The sequence below is a fragment of the Schistocerca nitens genome, chromosome 7 (genome assembly GCF_023898315.1).
Source record: "Schistocerca nitens isolate TAMUIC-IGC-003100 chromosome 7, iqSchNite1.1, whole genome shotgun sequence".
Lineage (NCBI taxonomy): Eukaryota > Metazoa > Arthropoda > Insecta > Orthoptera > Acrididae > Schistocerca > Schistocerca nitens.
Genome location: NC_064620.1, coordinates 520,028,430 through 520,046,020, shown reverse-complemented (window position 1 = coordinate 520,046,020; position 17,591 = coordinate 520,028,430). Strand labels below are relative to the sequence as shown.

Sequence of the window (17,591 nt, the reverse complement as noted above, 5' to 3'; positions counted from 1 at the left end):
CGTATGCATGACTACGCCTCTGCCAGTTACGGTCGGCCGACGCTTTCTGTTCTGCTACAGGTTTTTCTGTCGGCCTAGTTTTGCATTTTCATACGAATAAATGTATATGATAGCATTTTCGTGACAAATCGTTATTGCGATCGGCGGACTGAAAAATCGTTGGCGGCGCGATAGATTTAGGTTGCCTCACCCTGATGGTCCAAGAGAAAGTACAGGTGCAGAGGAAGAAGACCTCGCGGAAAACTGCGGGATCGGTCGGTGTGTCGACGAGCATCTGCGTGCCCGAGTTGAGGCACGCTGAGACGTTGACGGCGGTTACGAAAGCGGCCCCCAGCAGCCGGAAGCCCGGCCTGCGGCCACCGGGAGGCCTCCAGAGGCCCAGCCAGGACAGCGCCACCGCACTGGGGCCCAGCAGCTCGAAGCTCTGGAGAGCCGTATCCGACATCTCGCAAAGCAGCAGGATTGCCAACGGACCTGCAACGGAACACGGGCGTAGTAAAGCGGCCGACGAAGCGCCGTATTCAGTGCAGTTTTGGTTTTCAGTCAGAGCACTAATTTGATACAACTCTCTCTCAGCATGATTTTCATCTCTGCGTTTCTACTCCAAACTACATCCACCTGAACATTCTTGCTTTAGTCGAGTATCGGTCTACTTTTATAACTTTTACACCCCACTCTGTCTTCAAATGCCAAATTAAAATTCCTTGACTCAGCATGTGTGAAAATTGGCCCTTTTAGTCGTATTATGTCATGAAGTCTTTTTCTTATCAGTTCTATTCAGTATCCTTCTATTTGACACAACTGACACTTATTCCTAAACATTAATACGGTGCATGTCCACACTTCATCTTTATCACAGCTTGAACTCTGCTCAGGATTGGACCAATGAGGTGTGTGAACATTGACGAAGGAGTGGCAGCTTGTAATTCCTCAAGAGCAGAAACCAAAGAAGTGATGTTAGTCTCTGATGTCTGCAGCGTAACAGACGTTCTAACACATCTCTGAAGTAGTTCTCTAAGTTCCTGTTGGGGTTCTGGGTAGGTTATTCCAGTTCAGCAATGTTATTGGCCATCAGCAATTGCCTTAGACATGTTGCTTTATGACAAGTTCTTTTGATACAAACTATCATTGTCTCCGAAATTTTCCTGTACTGGGCGCAGTAGACAGTGCTATAAAATATTTTCATACACTTCCTCAGCATTTTCTTAAGTGCAATAACACATTCTAACAAGGTAAACAACCACTCTCTCTGTCCATCTACTCCTCTTCTTTTTCTCTGTCCATTTTCTACTCCTCCTCTTCCTGTCCATCTCTTCCTCCCCTTTATTTGCGTCCATCTAATCTCTCCCCATCACTGACTGTCCATCTCCTCCTCCCGCTTCTCTCACCATATTACTCTCATCCGAACAGGACGCTGGTGATTCTTACCCCCGCTGTATTTCTTTCTAGACCGTAACTAATATGTGTACCAAATTTTGTTGAAATCTTTCGTGAGGTTTACGAAGAGCTTTGTGCCAGTAGATTTCCCCACGTACACACTTGTCAAACATATTTCACAAACATTTACCATATTTCACACGTATTTGTACACATATTTCCCCCGTATCTCTACCGAATTTCTCTCGGCAGTTTCAGTTTCACGCAGGACAATGTTTATGGGGTAGTATCCCTTGAACTATGTATGATACAGTGATATACTTTTGCACGTACGTCCAGTGTTGTGTTGCAAATAGAACTAGAACAACAGAAGTAACACATCAAAACGACAAGCACAGTTTTTTACGCACCTCACTATTTTAAGTCATATTTACTGAATTATGTGCTGCATAATCATATACACACATGAAAAATATTTGCATCACCTCGGTTCCGAGAGTTCCTGAACCTCTATAGAAAATCTGAATAGAGATCAACATAAACATCATTTCCACCCTTTTCATTGCTCATGAAAACCACACATCGCATGTTATACATGTTATACCACCACACAGCGAGACATTCAGTGGTGGTGGTCCAGATTGCTGTACACACTGTTACCTCTAATACCCAGTAGCACGTCCTCTTGCACTGATGCATCCACAAGTTCATCAAGGCACTGTTGGTCCAGATTGTCCCACTCCTCAACTGCGATTCAGCGTAGAACCCTCAGAGTGGTTGGTGGGTCACGTCATCCATAAACAGCCCTTTTGAATCCATCCCAGGCATGTTTGATAGGGTTCGTGTCTGAAGAACATGCTAGCCACTCTAGTTGAGGGATCTCATTATCCTGAAGGAAGTCATTCACAGGATGTGCACGATGGGGGCGCGATATGGTTGCACTGTAGTGTCGCGGAATAGTCAAGAGTTGGAAACGTGGAATATTGTCAAAGTTTCGTTGCCTATGTCGAGAGCCAGAGGCAGTAAGTTAGCCAAGAGCTAAGAGGGTTGCACATATATCGGAATGTGTCGTCACGCAGGGGCAATGACCTGGTTACGCACAACAGGCGAGAGAGTTTTGCTTAGCATGTGGGTTTGTGTTAGACGGAGACTTTCGTAGAGTGCGAGACAGAGGTATAGCGTCAGCTGTACTGCATTTCACAACTTCGCGTAAGTCTGCCGTAACAACATGTAACTCTGTCGCAAAAACACCCAAGGGGCGAGTGCGACAGATGAATCAGCAGTATAAGTGGAACGAATGCGGTCATTACAAACGAGCATGACGTCAGTACGTAGCTCGTGCTTCCTTTAAATATGCCAGCTTTGATAGCAACAAGGCACTCGCACTCGCAGTTTGACTTGCAGTTAGACGTGTACTGGGTCGCTTCGTAGCGCTCAGGTCGGTGATCGATATGTTAATCTTTATTAAGGAGATGTTGCAGTAAGGGTGGCCCATCCAGCAGCAGACGTGAGGGGACAGTACCAGCTCTGCTCCTCTCTGATTCCGCTGTCAATCATCAACCCAGGATTAGTAAACATCGCGGCAGACTCGCTCGCCGCCAATGCTGACCACATCAGTGAGCCGATGTCGAGATCGTGTGGGGCCTAGGCCCTGTGCATCCGCCGTCACAACCGGGTGAGCCGACGACGCTGGGGGACTGCAGCCCGTTCCGCCCGTCCACCGCGGACGATCCACCAGGAGGAGCAGGAAAGAAGACGGGGTGGGATAGAGTACACTCCACACTACGCCTCTCGCCTCGCGTCGGGACTCCAACCCAGAGCCAGCCACGCGCAGCAGCTTGCTGTCCGCAGCCGAGCAGACCGCCTAGCCGGGCGCCGCCAGCCACGCGCGGCCAAAGTAAGGGCATTCCTTCGCTACGTAACAGCACGCGGCGCTGCGATAGGGAGACTGCGCGGACCGGATCTGGTGTCATCGCTACGAGTCAGCGAGGACTCGGGGAAGGTCGTTGATATCACCAAGCCACATTGTACTCGGCAGTAATAAAGTGGTTATGTACTAATAATGTTTCTTTGACGTTTCTGACGCTTCTACAGCCATTTCCTAGCATCCTGACAACTGGAGAGGTCACCGCTCGGCCATCCAGTCCACCGCAGGCGACCGGGACCAACGGGGCGCCTAAGGATTTGGTGTCAGGAGTGGTCTCGCCCACAGCTTACAGATTTGGTGTCAGAAGTCCTCGCGCCCACCGCCTACAGATTTGGTGTAGTGGTAAGTGCTCGAGGCGATTTTTGTTAATAACTATGGATGCACTTTCTTTGTTGGGAGTGCACTTTGTGAGACCTGCGGAAACAGCAGATTTATCTGTGATTAGGGGAAACAGTTGAGAAACGTACTTTGTACCAGTCAGATCTATTGTGTGTAATGGGGCATGGGGAGCCATGCACGAAGTTTGTACCAGTAGAATGTTCAATTTGTAAACGGTTTGGTGACACAGCACACAATTGTAGAGAGTGTCGCTGGGCAGTAACAGGGCGTAAGGATTAATTTTGTTTAGTTGTGAATTGTGAGTCTTGTTTGTCTTCTTGTGTGTAGTGCTCAACCCGGACAAAGGAGTTGAGTAGCTACTGTAGTTAATGTTCTGAGGAGTAAGTTCAGTATAGAGTAAGTTGTTGTTAATTTGCACAAATCATGCCGGAAGCAAGATCCGTTAGTACCGAAGCGAGTATAGCTGCTCTGACGGAGCAAGTCTCAAAATTGTTACAAGAGATTGCGCAGCATAAGTTACGTTATGTAGAATTAATGACGCAAATGGAGACCTTGCTTTTGGCGCAAGAGTCGCAAACGGGTTCAAGTGAGTGCAAGTCAGTAGCAATGTCCAACCTTGCAATGTATCCTGCAGTAGCTATCCTGATCACGCCTTTCTCAGTTAAAACAACAGAGAATGTCACAGCGTTCATTAACGATGTTTTGGCAACAGCTGCAATGAGCAATTGGTCGGACGTAACTACGTTACGTATGGCAAATTTGCGACTTGCAGGGGAAGCCAAGACGTTCGTGATGTTCCATGAGACGCTTAGTAAGGCGAGCACGTTTGAAGAATTGGAAGATGGGTTACGACAAAGAAATCGTAAGCAGAATAGTGCAAGATTTTTTAGGGAGAAGTTAGCTAATTTGACGCAGAAGGTCAATGAGACAGAGGAGTCTTTTTCAGATAGGATACGGAAAATTAATTCGCAGACCTATGAATTAACGGGTAATCCTGATGCGGATCGTGTATTACTACGAGAGGCAGAAAACAGAGCCCTCGATGTATTCCTCAGGGGAATTCCTGCAGAATTTTCTCATAGGGTTAGGATGGAGAATTCTGGGGATTTTGCTGCAGCACTGCGTATTGCAACGCATCTGCAGGAGATAGACATTGCAACAAAGGTTCGCAATGATAAACGCATCTTTGCGCCGGAGAGGAATTGTTACCATTGTGGGAGGAAAGGTCACGTGAAGGCTCAATGCAGACAGCTGCAGTGCTATGCTTGTAAACGCTACGGTCACAAGGCGAATGAGTGTCTTAGTAAGCAGAATGGTAACGGGAATAAACAGGTTGGTTGGTTGGTTTTTTGGGGGAAGAGACCAAACAGCGAGGTCATCGGTCTCATCGGATTATGGAAGGAAGTCGGCCGTGCCCTTTCAGAGGAACCATCCCGGCATTTGCCTGGAGCGATTTAGGGAAATCACGAATAAACAGGAAAAAAACGTTAAACGGGAACGGGAGTGTTTCGTCCATCGGAAGACATTCCCGGTAAGCAGAAGTACGGTGAAAACTAGTACAGAGACGGATTGTTGCTTGATGGGTGTTATAGGGAATAACAGATGTAAGTTTTTGATTGATACAGGGGCACATGTATCTGTTGCTAGTGTAGACCCTGTGGGTAGGAGAAGACTAGGGACTCCTAGGTATAGATTACGTGGACTAGGGAATAATAAGTCGCAATCATTGGGTACAACACAGATCGTTTTTAAGATTGGAACTGTAGAGTTCGGAGAGCAAATGAAAGTGTTGCCAACTGTAGGACAAGGGTATTCTGTGATTCTCGGACTGGACTTCCTCGATAAACACCGTGCCAAAATTAATCTTTCACAGCGTACAGTTGAACTTAGTGGAAACTTGTTTTCAATGGGTACAACAGCTGTAAATGTTTCTACGTCGCGAGGTGCATCCGTTGCTAAGATGTCACCAATTGAACCGCGTACAAGGGCATTAAAGATGGTAACGCATGTCAAAGTGCCTTCGGGTACAGGGAAGTTAGTTTGGTTGTCAGTAGGTACCGATGTACCACAGCAGAGACTATGTGTGGTGGAGCCACTGCAGAGAAATGAAGCATTGGATGAAATGCATTGTTTTATTAGGAGGAGCGTTGCGCGCGTAACGGATATAAATGGAGAACTCATGATTCCGGTCAGTGTAGATAATTTTGGGGCAGATGAAGTGGATCTCCCAAAGGGTTTAGTGGTAGCGAGTTTGGAAATACTCGACGATGAGGATATAGGTGAATCCCAAGGTGATGATAACGTCAAGCAAACCGTCAAGGCATCTGTACTACGTGATAAGATTCGGCATTTGGAGAATGGTGATCGGAAAGCTATGGAAGCTTTGTTATTAGAGTATTTAGATTTGTTTAATTCAGACGGTCCATTACCAGCAACTCCTTTTACACAGCACAGTATACCGACTGGCGATAGTCCGCCGGTCTATAGAATACCATACAGGATAGCGAAACACCTACAACCACTAGTGGAAGAATTTATTAATCAACAACTAAGGGACGGTATTATAGAGAACAGTGAAAGCCCGTGGTCTGCCAACGTAGTGGTAGTTTCTAAGAAGTCTTGGACGGTACTAAAAAGTATAGGTTTTGTTGTGACTATCGTATTTTGAACGCACGAACTGTAACATTTGCGTATCCAATACCGAACATCACGGAAACATTGGATAACCTAGGTCGGTGTAAATATTTTTCAACACTAGATCTAAAGAGTGGGCACCATCAGATAGAAGTAAGTCCCGAGGATAGACTGAAGACGGCCTTTACAACAAGCCTTGGTCACTTTCAGTATCGCGAATGCCATTTGGGTTGAAAAACGCTCCTGATACTTTCCAGCGCCTGTTAGATGGTGTGCTTCGGGGACTGAAACCGAAGATTGCTATGGTATACCTCGATGATATTGTTACTTTTTCGCGTAATGTAGAAGAGCATGTGGAACGACTGAATGAAGTATTTTGTAGGCTAAGAGCGGCAAATCTTACGCTTAATGTCGAGAAATGTCAGTTTGCTCAGACGCAAGTGACTTATCTTGGGCATATTATCAGTCAGGATGGGGTAAGAACGGATCCTCGTCTAACGTCGGCTCTGCGTGATTTTCCAGTACCACAGACCACTAAACAAGTTCAGCAATATGTCGGTTTATGTAATTACTACAGACGATATGTAAAGGGGTTCGCGGAAATTGCACATCCATTAACGAGATTGTTAAAGAAAGGTGTTAAGTTTGAATGGACAGTACAGTGTCAGGAGGCATCGAGAAGCTCAAACAGATACTAACATCAGACCCAGTGTTGATATTTCCTGATTTCGAACAAGAGTTCATACTATCTTGTGATGCTAGTAACATTGCTGTCGGTTGTATTCTTTCTCAGAGGGTTAATGGACAGGAACATCCAGTGGCTTATGCTTCCAGGCAACTGAATAAGGCAGAGAAGAATTATTCAACTACAGAGAAAGAAATGTTAGCAGTGATTTACGGTATCTCGTATTTTCGCTGTTATTTATATGGGCGTAAGTTCAAGGTGATTACAGATCACGCAGCATTGAAGTGGTTGTTGGGGTTGAAAGATCCTTCGAGTCGTTTAACGAGATGGGCACTGAAACTGAGTGAATTTGACTACGAGGTAATTCACAAACCAGGGGTAAAACATACGAATGCAGATGCGCTTAGTAGAAAAATAGCAGCTGTACAAGTTGTGGGCATAAGTGAGAAGGAGTGGATATAGGCGCAAGCCACTGACGGAGAGTGTCAATTGTTCCGAACGCAACCGCAGTTTGAAATGCAGGATGGGTTGCTTTGCAGGAAGACGAAGTGCGGACTACGCGTCGTAGTACCGGAGTCGCTGAGGGAAGAAGTGTTGAAACAAGCACACGACCATGTATTGTCTGGTCATGGTGGTAAAAGAACGACTGATAGACGGGTAGCTGAAAGGTTTTGGTGGTAGACACGTCGCAATGATGTAGAGCGGTATGTGCAAAATTGTATACCATGTGCGCAGAGAGCAGATTTAAGTCATCAGAAAATTCAGTTACAGAGACTACCTGAAGCGGATCGTCCGTTCGCATTCATAGGATTAGACGTAATCGGGGCATTTAAAAAGACCCAAGTGGATAATCGATACGTATTAACAATATTAGATCATTTTTCCCGATACCTGGTAATGGTAGCTATTCCTGATCAGAAGGCAAGCACTGTTGCGCAAGCCTTAGTAAATAACTGGTTGCTGAAGTATGGTGTGCCTGATACTATAATTACAGATCAGGGTAGTAACTTTATGTCGGAGCTGATGAAGCAGTTATGCCGTTTATTGAAAGTTAAGAAATTACGGACAAGCCCATTTCATCCTCAGTCGAATGGACGAACAGAACGGGTTCATAGGACGTTAGTTAAGATGATTAGTCATTACGTGAATTCAGAACACACGGATTGGGACGTGTATTTAAATCTGTTGACAAGCGCATATAACGCGAAAGTTCATACCGAAACAGGGCTCTCTCCGTAAAAGGTAATTTATGGTCGGAAAATGCCATCACCATTTGATGTGCTCAAACCTAAGGTAGGTTCACAGGATGAGTCAGTGAAGAATTTCGCCAAGAAATTGAGAGAGATTTGGCAAAGGGTACGGCGTGCTAATACTAAAGCTTTGGAGAAACAGGGAAGTATCGGGCAAAGAATAGGTAAATTGCGGCAATACAGAATTGGTCAGTGGGTATTGTTGGCTAATCCTTATGCTCCGAAGGTTAAAACGAAGAAGTTTTTGACGAAATATTCTGGACCGTATCAGGTAAATGAAATAGTGTCTCCAGTGAACGTAAAGTTGTAGTTACCAACCAAGTCGTCAGTAGTTCATGTGAGTAGGATTAACCGTTTAAGGGCGCAGTGGATGCGTTACCGCAGATTCCTCCGGCAGTAACAAAGGGTGTGAGGGTACCGAAGCTAGAAGAACAGCAGAGGAACGTTCCTTACGCACTTAAGTCTAGGGATAAGTAGATTAAGTGTCCTCGGGGAGGAACATGTATTTATTGTTATTAGGTAATAGGGTATGTGTAGTTTTTACTTGTCATTTGTGTGTTGTAAGACATGGTAAGGAAGGGAGCAATTGACATGGCTTCCTTTTCCTTCAGGTGCCGTGCCAGGATGTGGCCCGGGAAACTTTTTGTCAGTCTGGTACTGCTACACTGTTGCAGAGGAGAGGTGGTGCAAGTGCAAACTCGGGAAATGTTGTTAGTGTCAAGACGGAGGAGTGCTCATGTGGTAATGTCTAAAAAGGATTTGACAGACTGTTTCAGGGGAAGTGTTTTATTTGTCCACCAAAGGAGTGGCAACCCACAATCATTCGTGTGAGATGCAGTTGTTCTTGGGCAATATGGGAACTTTAGAATGCGAAAAGAAGGTGTTACTTCCGAGACCGAAATTTCAGAAAGTTGGGGAGCATTGGATTTACTCTGTGTTCGAACTAGAGACCGTAGTTGCCACTTGTTACAGAAATGGTAGATTGACAGATATATCAAAGCTTGAATTGCAGGGCAGTGGATTATTGATTAATGGTACTAGATGTGAAATAGTGGGGAAGCATTTCCACCTACCAGCTACTTTCAGGGGTACAACGATGATTAACGTGACACAGCCTATCTTGTATTATTCAGAGGAACCGCCACACATATTGCCTCGCCAGAACCTAACGTTTATTAACGAGTCCTTGGATCCCACATTGCTACAATCTTTAGATCGCCAGATTATCTCAGAAACGAGCAGATCTCAGTTAATCAACTACTGCAGCACGTGCAGCAATATCGGGAGAAACGTAAGCAAAACACAATTATATTTAGTGTGTCAACGACTAGCATAATCTTAGTTCTAGTGTTTATTTGTGCAACTTACTTTTGTATACGGAAAAAGATGTCTCGTTCTGAAATAACAAAAAAATGGCTCTGAGCACTATGGGACTTAACAGCTATGGTCATCAGTCCCCTAGAACTTAGAACTACTTAAACCTAACTAACCTAAGGAAATCACACAACACCCAGCCATCACGAGGCAGAGAAAATCCCTGACCCGCCGGGAATCGAACCCGGGAACATTGGCGTGGGAAGCGAGAACGCTACCGCACGACCACGAGATGCGGGCTCTGAAATAACAACCGTACATCAAATACCGATGGGATGGATCGGGAATACTGGAACGTAATACAAATATATAACCAATGATAAGATTGGAATCAGTATGAAGTGTAAATAGATTATTAGCGGCTAAGAAAAGCTTTACAGTGTTGAAGGAGTAGTTGTAAGATACCTGTAGAGTATAAGGAAGTATGGCGTGCACAACCAGTAAGTCAAGAATTGTAAAATTTGTGAAGAATTTTCTTAAAGGAGGGGGATGTGTAGTGTTGCGGAATAGTAAAGAGTTGGAAACGTAGAATATTGTCAAAATTTCGTTGCCTATGCCGAGAGCCAGTGGCAGTAAGTTAGCCAAGAGCTTAGAGCATTGCACATACACTCCTGGAAATTGAAATAAGAACACCGTGAATTCATTGTCCCAGGAAGGGGAAACTTTATTGACACATTCCTGGGGTCAGATACATCACATGATCACACTGACAGAACCACAGGCACATAGACACAGGCAACAGAGCATGCACAATGTCGGCACTAGTACAGTGTATATCCACCTTTCGCAGCAATGCAGGCTGCTATTCTCCCATGGAGACGATCGTAGAGATGCTGGATGTAGTCCTGTGGAACGGCTTGCCATGCCATTTCCACCTGGCGCCTCAGTTGGACCAGCGTTCGTGCTGGACGTGCAGACCGCGTGAGACGACGCTTCATCCAGTCCCAAACATGCTGAATGGGGGACAGATCCGGAGATCTTGCTGGCCAGGGTAGTTGACTTACACCTTCTAGAGCACGTTGGGTGGCACGGGATACATGCGGACGTGCATTGTCCTGTTGGAACAGCAAGTTCCCTTGCCGGTCTAGGAATGGTAGAACGATGGGTTCGATGACGGTTTGGATGTACCGTGCACTATTCAGTGTCCCCTCGACGATCACCAGTGGTGTACGGCCAGTGTAGGAGATCGCTCCCCACACCATGATGCCGGGTGTTGGCCCTGTGTGCCTCGGTCGTATGCGGTCCTGATTGTGGCGCTCACCTGCACGGCGCCAAACACGCATACGACCATCATTGGCACCAAGGCAGAAGCGACTCTCATCGCTGAAGACGACACGTCTCCATTCGTCCCTCCATTCACGCCTGTCGCGACACCACTGGAGGCGGGCTGCACGATGTTGGGGCGTGAGCGGAAGACGGCCTAACGGTGTGCGGGACTGTAGCCCAGCTCCAAGGAGACGGTTGCGAATGGTCCTCGCCGATACCCCAGGAGCAACAGTGTCCCTAATTTGCTGGGAAGTGGCGGTGCGGTCCCCTACGGCACTGCGTAGGATCCTACGGTCTTGGCGTGCATCCGTGCGTCGCTGCGGTCCGGTCCCAGGTCGACGGACACGTGCACCTTCCGCCGACCACTGGCGACAACATCGATGTACTGTGGAGACCTCACGCCCCACGTGTTGAGCAATTCGGCGGTACGTCCACCCGGCCTCCCGCATGCCCACTATACGCCCTCGCTCAAAGTCCGTCAACTGCACATACGGTTCACGTCCACGCTGTCGCGGCATGCTACCAGTGTTAAAGACTGCGATGGAGCTCCGTATGCCACGGCAAACTGGCTGACACTGACGGCGGCGGTGCACAAATGCTGCGCAGCTAGCGCCATTCGACGTCCAACACCGCGGGTCCTGGTGTGTCCGCTGTGCCGTGCGTGTGATCATTGCTTGTACAGCCCTCTCGCAGTGTCCGGAGCAAGTATGGTGGGTCTGACACACCGGTGTCAATGTGTTCTTTTTTCCATTTCCAGAAGTGTATATCTGAATGTGTATTCACGCAGGGGCAATGGCCTGGTTACACACAACAGGCGAGAGAGAATTGCTTAGCATGTGGGTTTGTGTTAGACGGAGACTTTCGTAGAGTGCAACACAGAGGTATAGCGTCAGCGGTACTGAATTTCACAACTTCGCTTAAGTCTGCCGTAACAACACGTAACTCTGTCGCAAGAACACCTAAGGGGCGAGTACGACAGATGAATCAGCAGTATAAGTGGAACGAATGCGGCCACTACAAACGAGCATGACGTCAGGACGTAGCTCGTGCATCCTTTCAATACGCCAGCTTTGATAGCAACAAGGCACTCGCACTCGCAGTTAGACTTGCAGGTAGATGTGTACTGGGTCGCTGCGTAGCGCTCAGCTCGGTGATCGACATGTTAATCTTTATTAAGGAGATGTTGCAGTAAGGGCGGCCCATCCAGCAGCAGGCGTGAGGGGACAGTACCAGCTCTGGTCCTCTCTGCTGCCGCTGTCAATCATCAGTCCAGGTTTAGCAGATATCGCGGCAAACTCGCTCGCCGCCAATGCTGACCACATCAGTGAGCCGTCGTCGAGATCGTGCGGGGCCTAGACCCTGTGCATCCGCCGTCACAACCGGATGAGCCGACGACGCTGGGGGACTGCAGCCTGTTCCGCCCGTCCACCGCGGACGATCCACCAGGAGGAGCAGGAAAGAAGACGGGGTGGGATAGAGTACACTCCAAACTACGCCTCTCGCCTCGCGTCGGGACTCCAACCCAGAGCCACCCACGCGCAGCAGCTTGCTGTCCGCAGCCGAGCAGACCGCCTAGCCGGGCGCCGCCAGCCACGCGCGGCCAAAGTAAGGGCATTCCTTCGCTACGTAACAGGACGCAGCGCTGCGATAGGAAGACTGCGCGGACCGGATCTGGTGTCATCGCTACGAGTCAGCGAGGACTCGGGGAAGGTCGTTGATATCACCAAGCCACATTGTACTCAGCAGGAATAAAGTTGTTATGAACTAATAATGGTTCTTTGGCGTTTCTGACGCTTCTACAGCCATTTCCTAGCATCCTGACAACTGGAGAGGACACCGCTCGGCCATCCAGTCCACCGTAGGCGACCGGGACCACCGGTGCGCCTACAGCACTATCTGTCGGAGGAAGGCATTCACAGCCTTTACGGCTTCTTCCACGACCACCAGCAGCGTACGTCGGCCCCACATAATGCCTCCCAAAAGCAGGAGGGAAGCTTCGCCTTGCTGTAGTCACTGGACAGTGTGTATAATGCGTTCAGCCCGATCTGGTTGCCTCCAAACAACGACTGTCTGGTTGAATCCATATGCGACACTGAACGGTGAAGAGAACGTGATGCAGTCCTGACCGGTCCTTTCGGCATGTTGATTGGCACATCTGTACTGCACTGCATGGTGTCGTGGTTGCAAAGATGTACCACACTATGGACGTCGGGAGAGAAGTTGCGCATCATGCAGCCTATTGCGCATAATTTGAGTCGTAACACGACGTCCTGCGGCTTCACGAAGAGCATTATTCAACATGGTGGCGTTACTGTCAGGGTACCCTCCGAGCTATAATATATAGGTAATGGTCATCCACTGCAGTAGTAGCCCTTGGGCAGCCTGAGCGAGGCACTTCATCGACAGTTCCTGTCTCTCTGTACCTCCTCCATGACCGAGGAACATCGCTTTGGACCACTCCGAGACGCCTGGACATTTCCCTTGTTGAGAGTCTTTCCTTGCACAAAGTAACAATGCGGACGCGATGGAACCGTGATACTGACCGTCGAGGCATGGTTGAACTACAGACAACATCAGCCATGAACCTCCTTCCTGGTGGAATGACTAGAACTGATCGGCTGTCGGACCCCCTCCGCCTAATGGGCGCTGCTCATGCATGGTTGTTTACAGCTTTGGGCGGGTTTAGTGACATCTCTGAACAGTCAGAGGGACTGTGTCTGTGATACAATATTCACAGTCAACGTGTATCTTCAGGAGTTCTGGGAACTGGGGTGATGTAAAGCATTTCTTGATGTGTGTATTCTTGTAGGTCCATTCAGTGACATATGTGGATACTTTTTACGAAATGGATGAGTTAGTAGTAAAGAAGTAATAAATTAAAATGTCATGCTTCATACGGCAGTATTACTGCATGAACAGTGAAAATGTAGTCTTTTCCTTTCATCATTTTGTGGGGACTGTTAACGAAGTAAAACTAAGTAAATGCTTGAAATTATTTGTTAAGTTTGTTGCAAGTCACAACCTGCTCTCTTTCTGAAATACTCGATGACTTAAACAAGAGTATTCGCACGTCGTTTCCTTTTTCACCGCCACCTCAACCCCTTTGACAGGCAGATGGCTCTTACCCCCAGAGTGATTCCTTCCAGACAATAAGTGATAAATGTAACAAGTTTGGATGAAATGGGCCCAGTGGTTTAGGAGGAGATGTGGAACATACTTACATAAAAATATATAGTCAATAAAACATACTGCACTTGGTGGCCGACTTGCAGTTCCTCCTCCAGTTCAACTGAAAAGCGTGTCTAGCAAAAATTAGTCCGACCAATAGGTTTCATAGAAACGCGAGTCAGAAAATGAGGCTATGGCAACGCTAGCAACCTGGCCAAGAACACGTAGCAAGAATTCTGCGCCGTGCCATAACTGTCCCATTAGCTCAGGCAGATGAGGAAATGCTGTACGGAACGATATGCAGGCTCGCTGATGTTCGAGTTACGTCCGCGCAGAACTTTCTTTTTCAGTTAACGCATCACACTGTATCCAATTTACACCTCCATAGTGCAATATCTTGTGTACTCCTTTACGTAACCATTAGGAGGCCGGCCGGAGTGGCCGAGCGGTTGTAGGCGCTACAGCCTGGAACCGCGCGACTGCTATGGTCGCATGTTCGAATCCTGCCTCGGGCATGGATGTGTGTGATGGCCTTAGGTTCGTTAGGTTTAAGTAGTTCTAAATTCTAGGGGACTGATGACCTTAGAAGTTAAGTCCCATAGTGCTCAGAGCCATTTTAACCATTTTTTTGAACCATTAACGTGAACATAAACGGCTTCGTCCTTGATACACATGAAGTCAACAGAAAATAATAGCGGATACTGTAACATCGTCTGTAATCAACGAGACAGCATATTACGCTACGCACACTAATTCCATTTTGTACATTTGACGACCAGACTTATCTTAAAAAGCGACCAACTTCCATTTTCAAACACTTCGCCACGCGATAACTCACATTTCACTGGGTCCTGGACAACACACCTGCATCCACCACTGCCGAAGTGCCGTAGATGCGAGCTATTATGTCGTGTAGCCAGCCAGTGTGGCCGAGCGTTTCTAGGCGCTTCAGTCTGGAACTGCGCGATCGCTACGGTCGCATGTTCGAGTCCTGCCTTGGGCATGTGTGTATTTGATGTCCTTAGGTTAGTTAGGTTTAAGTAGTTCTAAGTTCTAGGGGGCTGATAACCTCAGATGTTAAGTCCCATAGTAGTCAGAGCCATTTGAACCATTTATCAGGTCGTGTACATCCATGGGTGGAGTACTGTAAACGTATAGCCTTAAGTGTCCTCACGAGTAAAAATTTAATAGATTAAGGTCTAGAGAACGCCGAGGCTAGAACATTGGACGTCCACGGCTAGCCTGTTTCGCAGGAAACGCTTTAAATAGTTACGCACATTCATGCCAGAGTGTGGCGGTGCACCGTATGGTTTCAGCTGTCGCCGAACACCATGCGATCTTTTTCTAATGCTTCAGGCTAAGTACGGCATAGAACAGTCCGTTACAGGGGCGCATTCAACTTATCCGACAATAGCTAAGTGCTCGAAAGACCTCCTCCCAGGTTCAAGTGCACAGGTTTTTGCCAAGGTACCTGAAAGCCGAGTTCACTGGTGACATGTGGGTTGTATTCCCACCAATAATATCTGCTGTGGATGTTGAAAATACCTTCACGAGTGAAGCTAGATTTGTCAGTAGATAACACGTCATTTGTCTTCCACATGGTGCAAAATTGTATTCATCGAATTCAGTCTTGTGGCCGCTACAGTTGAATTAACGTGTGATGATATGAATGCAATTCTTACATCGTGCAACACTGCAACAACCAGTCCTTGGGAGATGTGGAACTGTCTTGCAATATCACAAGTACTTCGCCGAGATGACTAGTCAACGGTTTCAAGAATCGCGTCCCCTGTTCGTGGAGTATGTGTAGTTCTGGAGAAACTCTGTCCATTACTTGCGGACGAAGGTGACCGGTTTCACGAAGGGGTTGCTCCAGCAGGCGAAAAGTAGTCTTATGGAGATGGCGCCTTTGAACGTACCGTGCAGCATATTCACGGGCATCAGCAGCAGCTGGGTTATCGGATGCAACCAGCATCGAGAGCACATCGACGTACTGAATCGCGAATCCGCCCTATATGAACTTAACATGACCTGTTATAGTTGCACACCGCGCGGTTATTAGATACATGCGTGCAGATTTTATGGATCCCACTGTCATGTGACAGGCTATTTTCATGTGACAAAATGATCTCCTGCTAATATACAGTGAGAACTAGCGAAAGAAAGTGTAAAAATTAAAAATAATGAAAATGTAACCTGACGATGATTCGACCATAGCTCCATGGTGGACTCTTTTTTATATTTTTTTATTTTAAGGATCTAATCGAGGTTTGGTGGTGGCAGAAGGGGGGGGGGGGTAGCAACCCGAGACGTGGCCACACTGCCTCCTCCCTCCCTTTCCTCGGGATGTGGTCCGAGGAATTTTTTTTCCTCATTATTTATTTGTTTATTGCGGTCTACAGCTGCAAAACACAACATGACGAAACTAAAGGTGCCATTCAACACATCGAAAGTCTCCCTCCCCACGTCGTCTAGATATCTAGGTTTAAAAAGAAGTCAGTCTTCAATATAAGTTCGTGGATCATAATCTATCTTCTTGCTTCACTTCTGGCACCCGGAACACCCCAGCTAGCAGGAGCGTCCGTGAATAACGACCCCAAACAAATGGCAAAACATTTTCTATCTCGTACGTGTCGCTACAAGATCATATGTTGCTTTTGCAGTATGACCCAGCCGTCTAAGACATCCTTGTCATCAACGCGGTACAGGTAATACGCCGCCATCCCCATTATCCAGTTGACGGCGTTTGTCCGTTAAGTGGAAATGTATATTTTGTCCGGGAAGAGTGCGTCGTCAGCCTTGATTGCCGTGTGCGCTGTAAGCAATAAGGAAACGTTTTCTTTGTGGGAAGTCAACACTCGGGATAATTTCCGAGAACTCTTCTCAGTGAGTTACAACGGCTCTTACGGTTGTGTGGAGTGATACACGCACCCCTGTACATTCCGATGCGCTGCGCGATGTGACAGTGATGCCAGCTACTCGTCTTCGTACAAATGTTTCCAAAATGCACCCGCTTTGATATTTATAGACATAATTTTATCTTGAATCTGGATCAGGAATCGCATGCCGAGCTTCGAATGTGGCACTCTTTCTAGGTATATTCATTTTTGTGATAGGTGTGGATTCCATCGAGTTGCCTGTAGTACATGCCGCATTTCGGAGGGATATGTATGTTAAGCAGTTTAATGTTCATTGATGTCTAGTCGAAGTACGGCACAGTTTTTGTCAGTCAGTCACACTAACTTCCCCATGTAAGTAGGCTGCAATCATTCGCTGCCGACACTGGTGTAGGTCGTTCCTTAAAGTGTTAGATACTTAGGTGGCAAGTCGAGTTTCGACTAACAAACTTAGAGCTCAGAAATACTCGCTAGTATATTCTGAAAATACTTCACTGAAATAATCAGTTGTATTGTACATTTGAACATGGTTAATCACATGTGTGTTGCCAAAACGAATTCTTCATCGTTCATTACTGGATGGGTAATTTCAAAATTTGTTGTGATTTAGAAATTCAGTAAAGTTATCATATACTGGCGAAGTACTCTCAGTGAACACGTTTCTACATAAAGAG

General features: G+C 47.0%; 1 protein-coding gene across 1 annotated transcript in view; it reads right to left on the bottom strand.

The window, feature by feature from the left end:
- The window catches only part of LOC126195720 (uncharacterized), a 59,458-nt gene that overhangs the window by 16,734 nt on the left and 25,133 nt on the right, over positions 1–17,591 (bottom strand). Inside the window, exon 2 of the mRNA XM_049934349.1 lies at positions 191–474. Coding sequence (XP_049790306.1) covers positions 191–445 — 255 coding nt within the window. The 5' untranslated portion in view covers positions 446–474. The remainder of the gene's footprint in view (positions 1–190; positions 475–17,591) is intronic.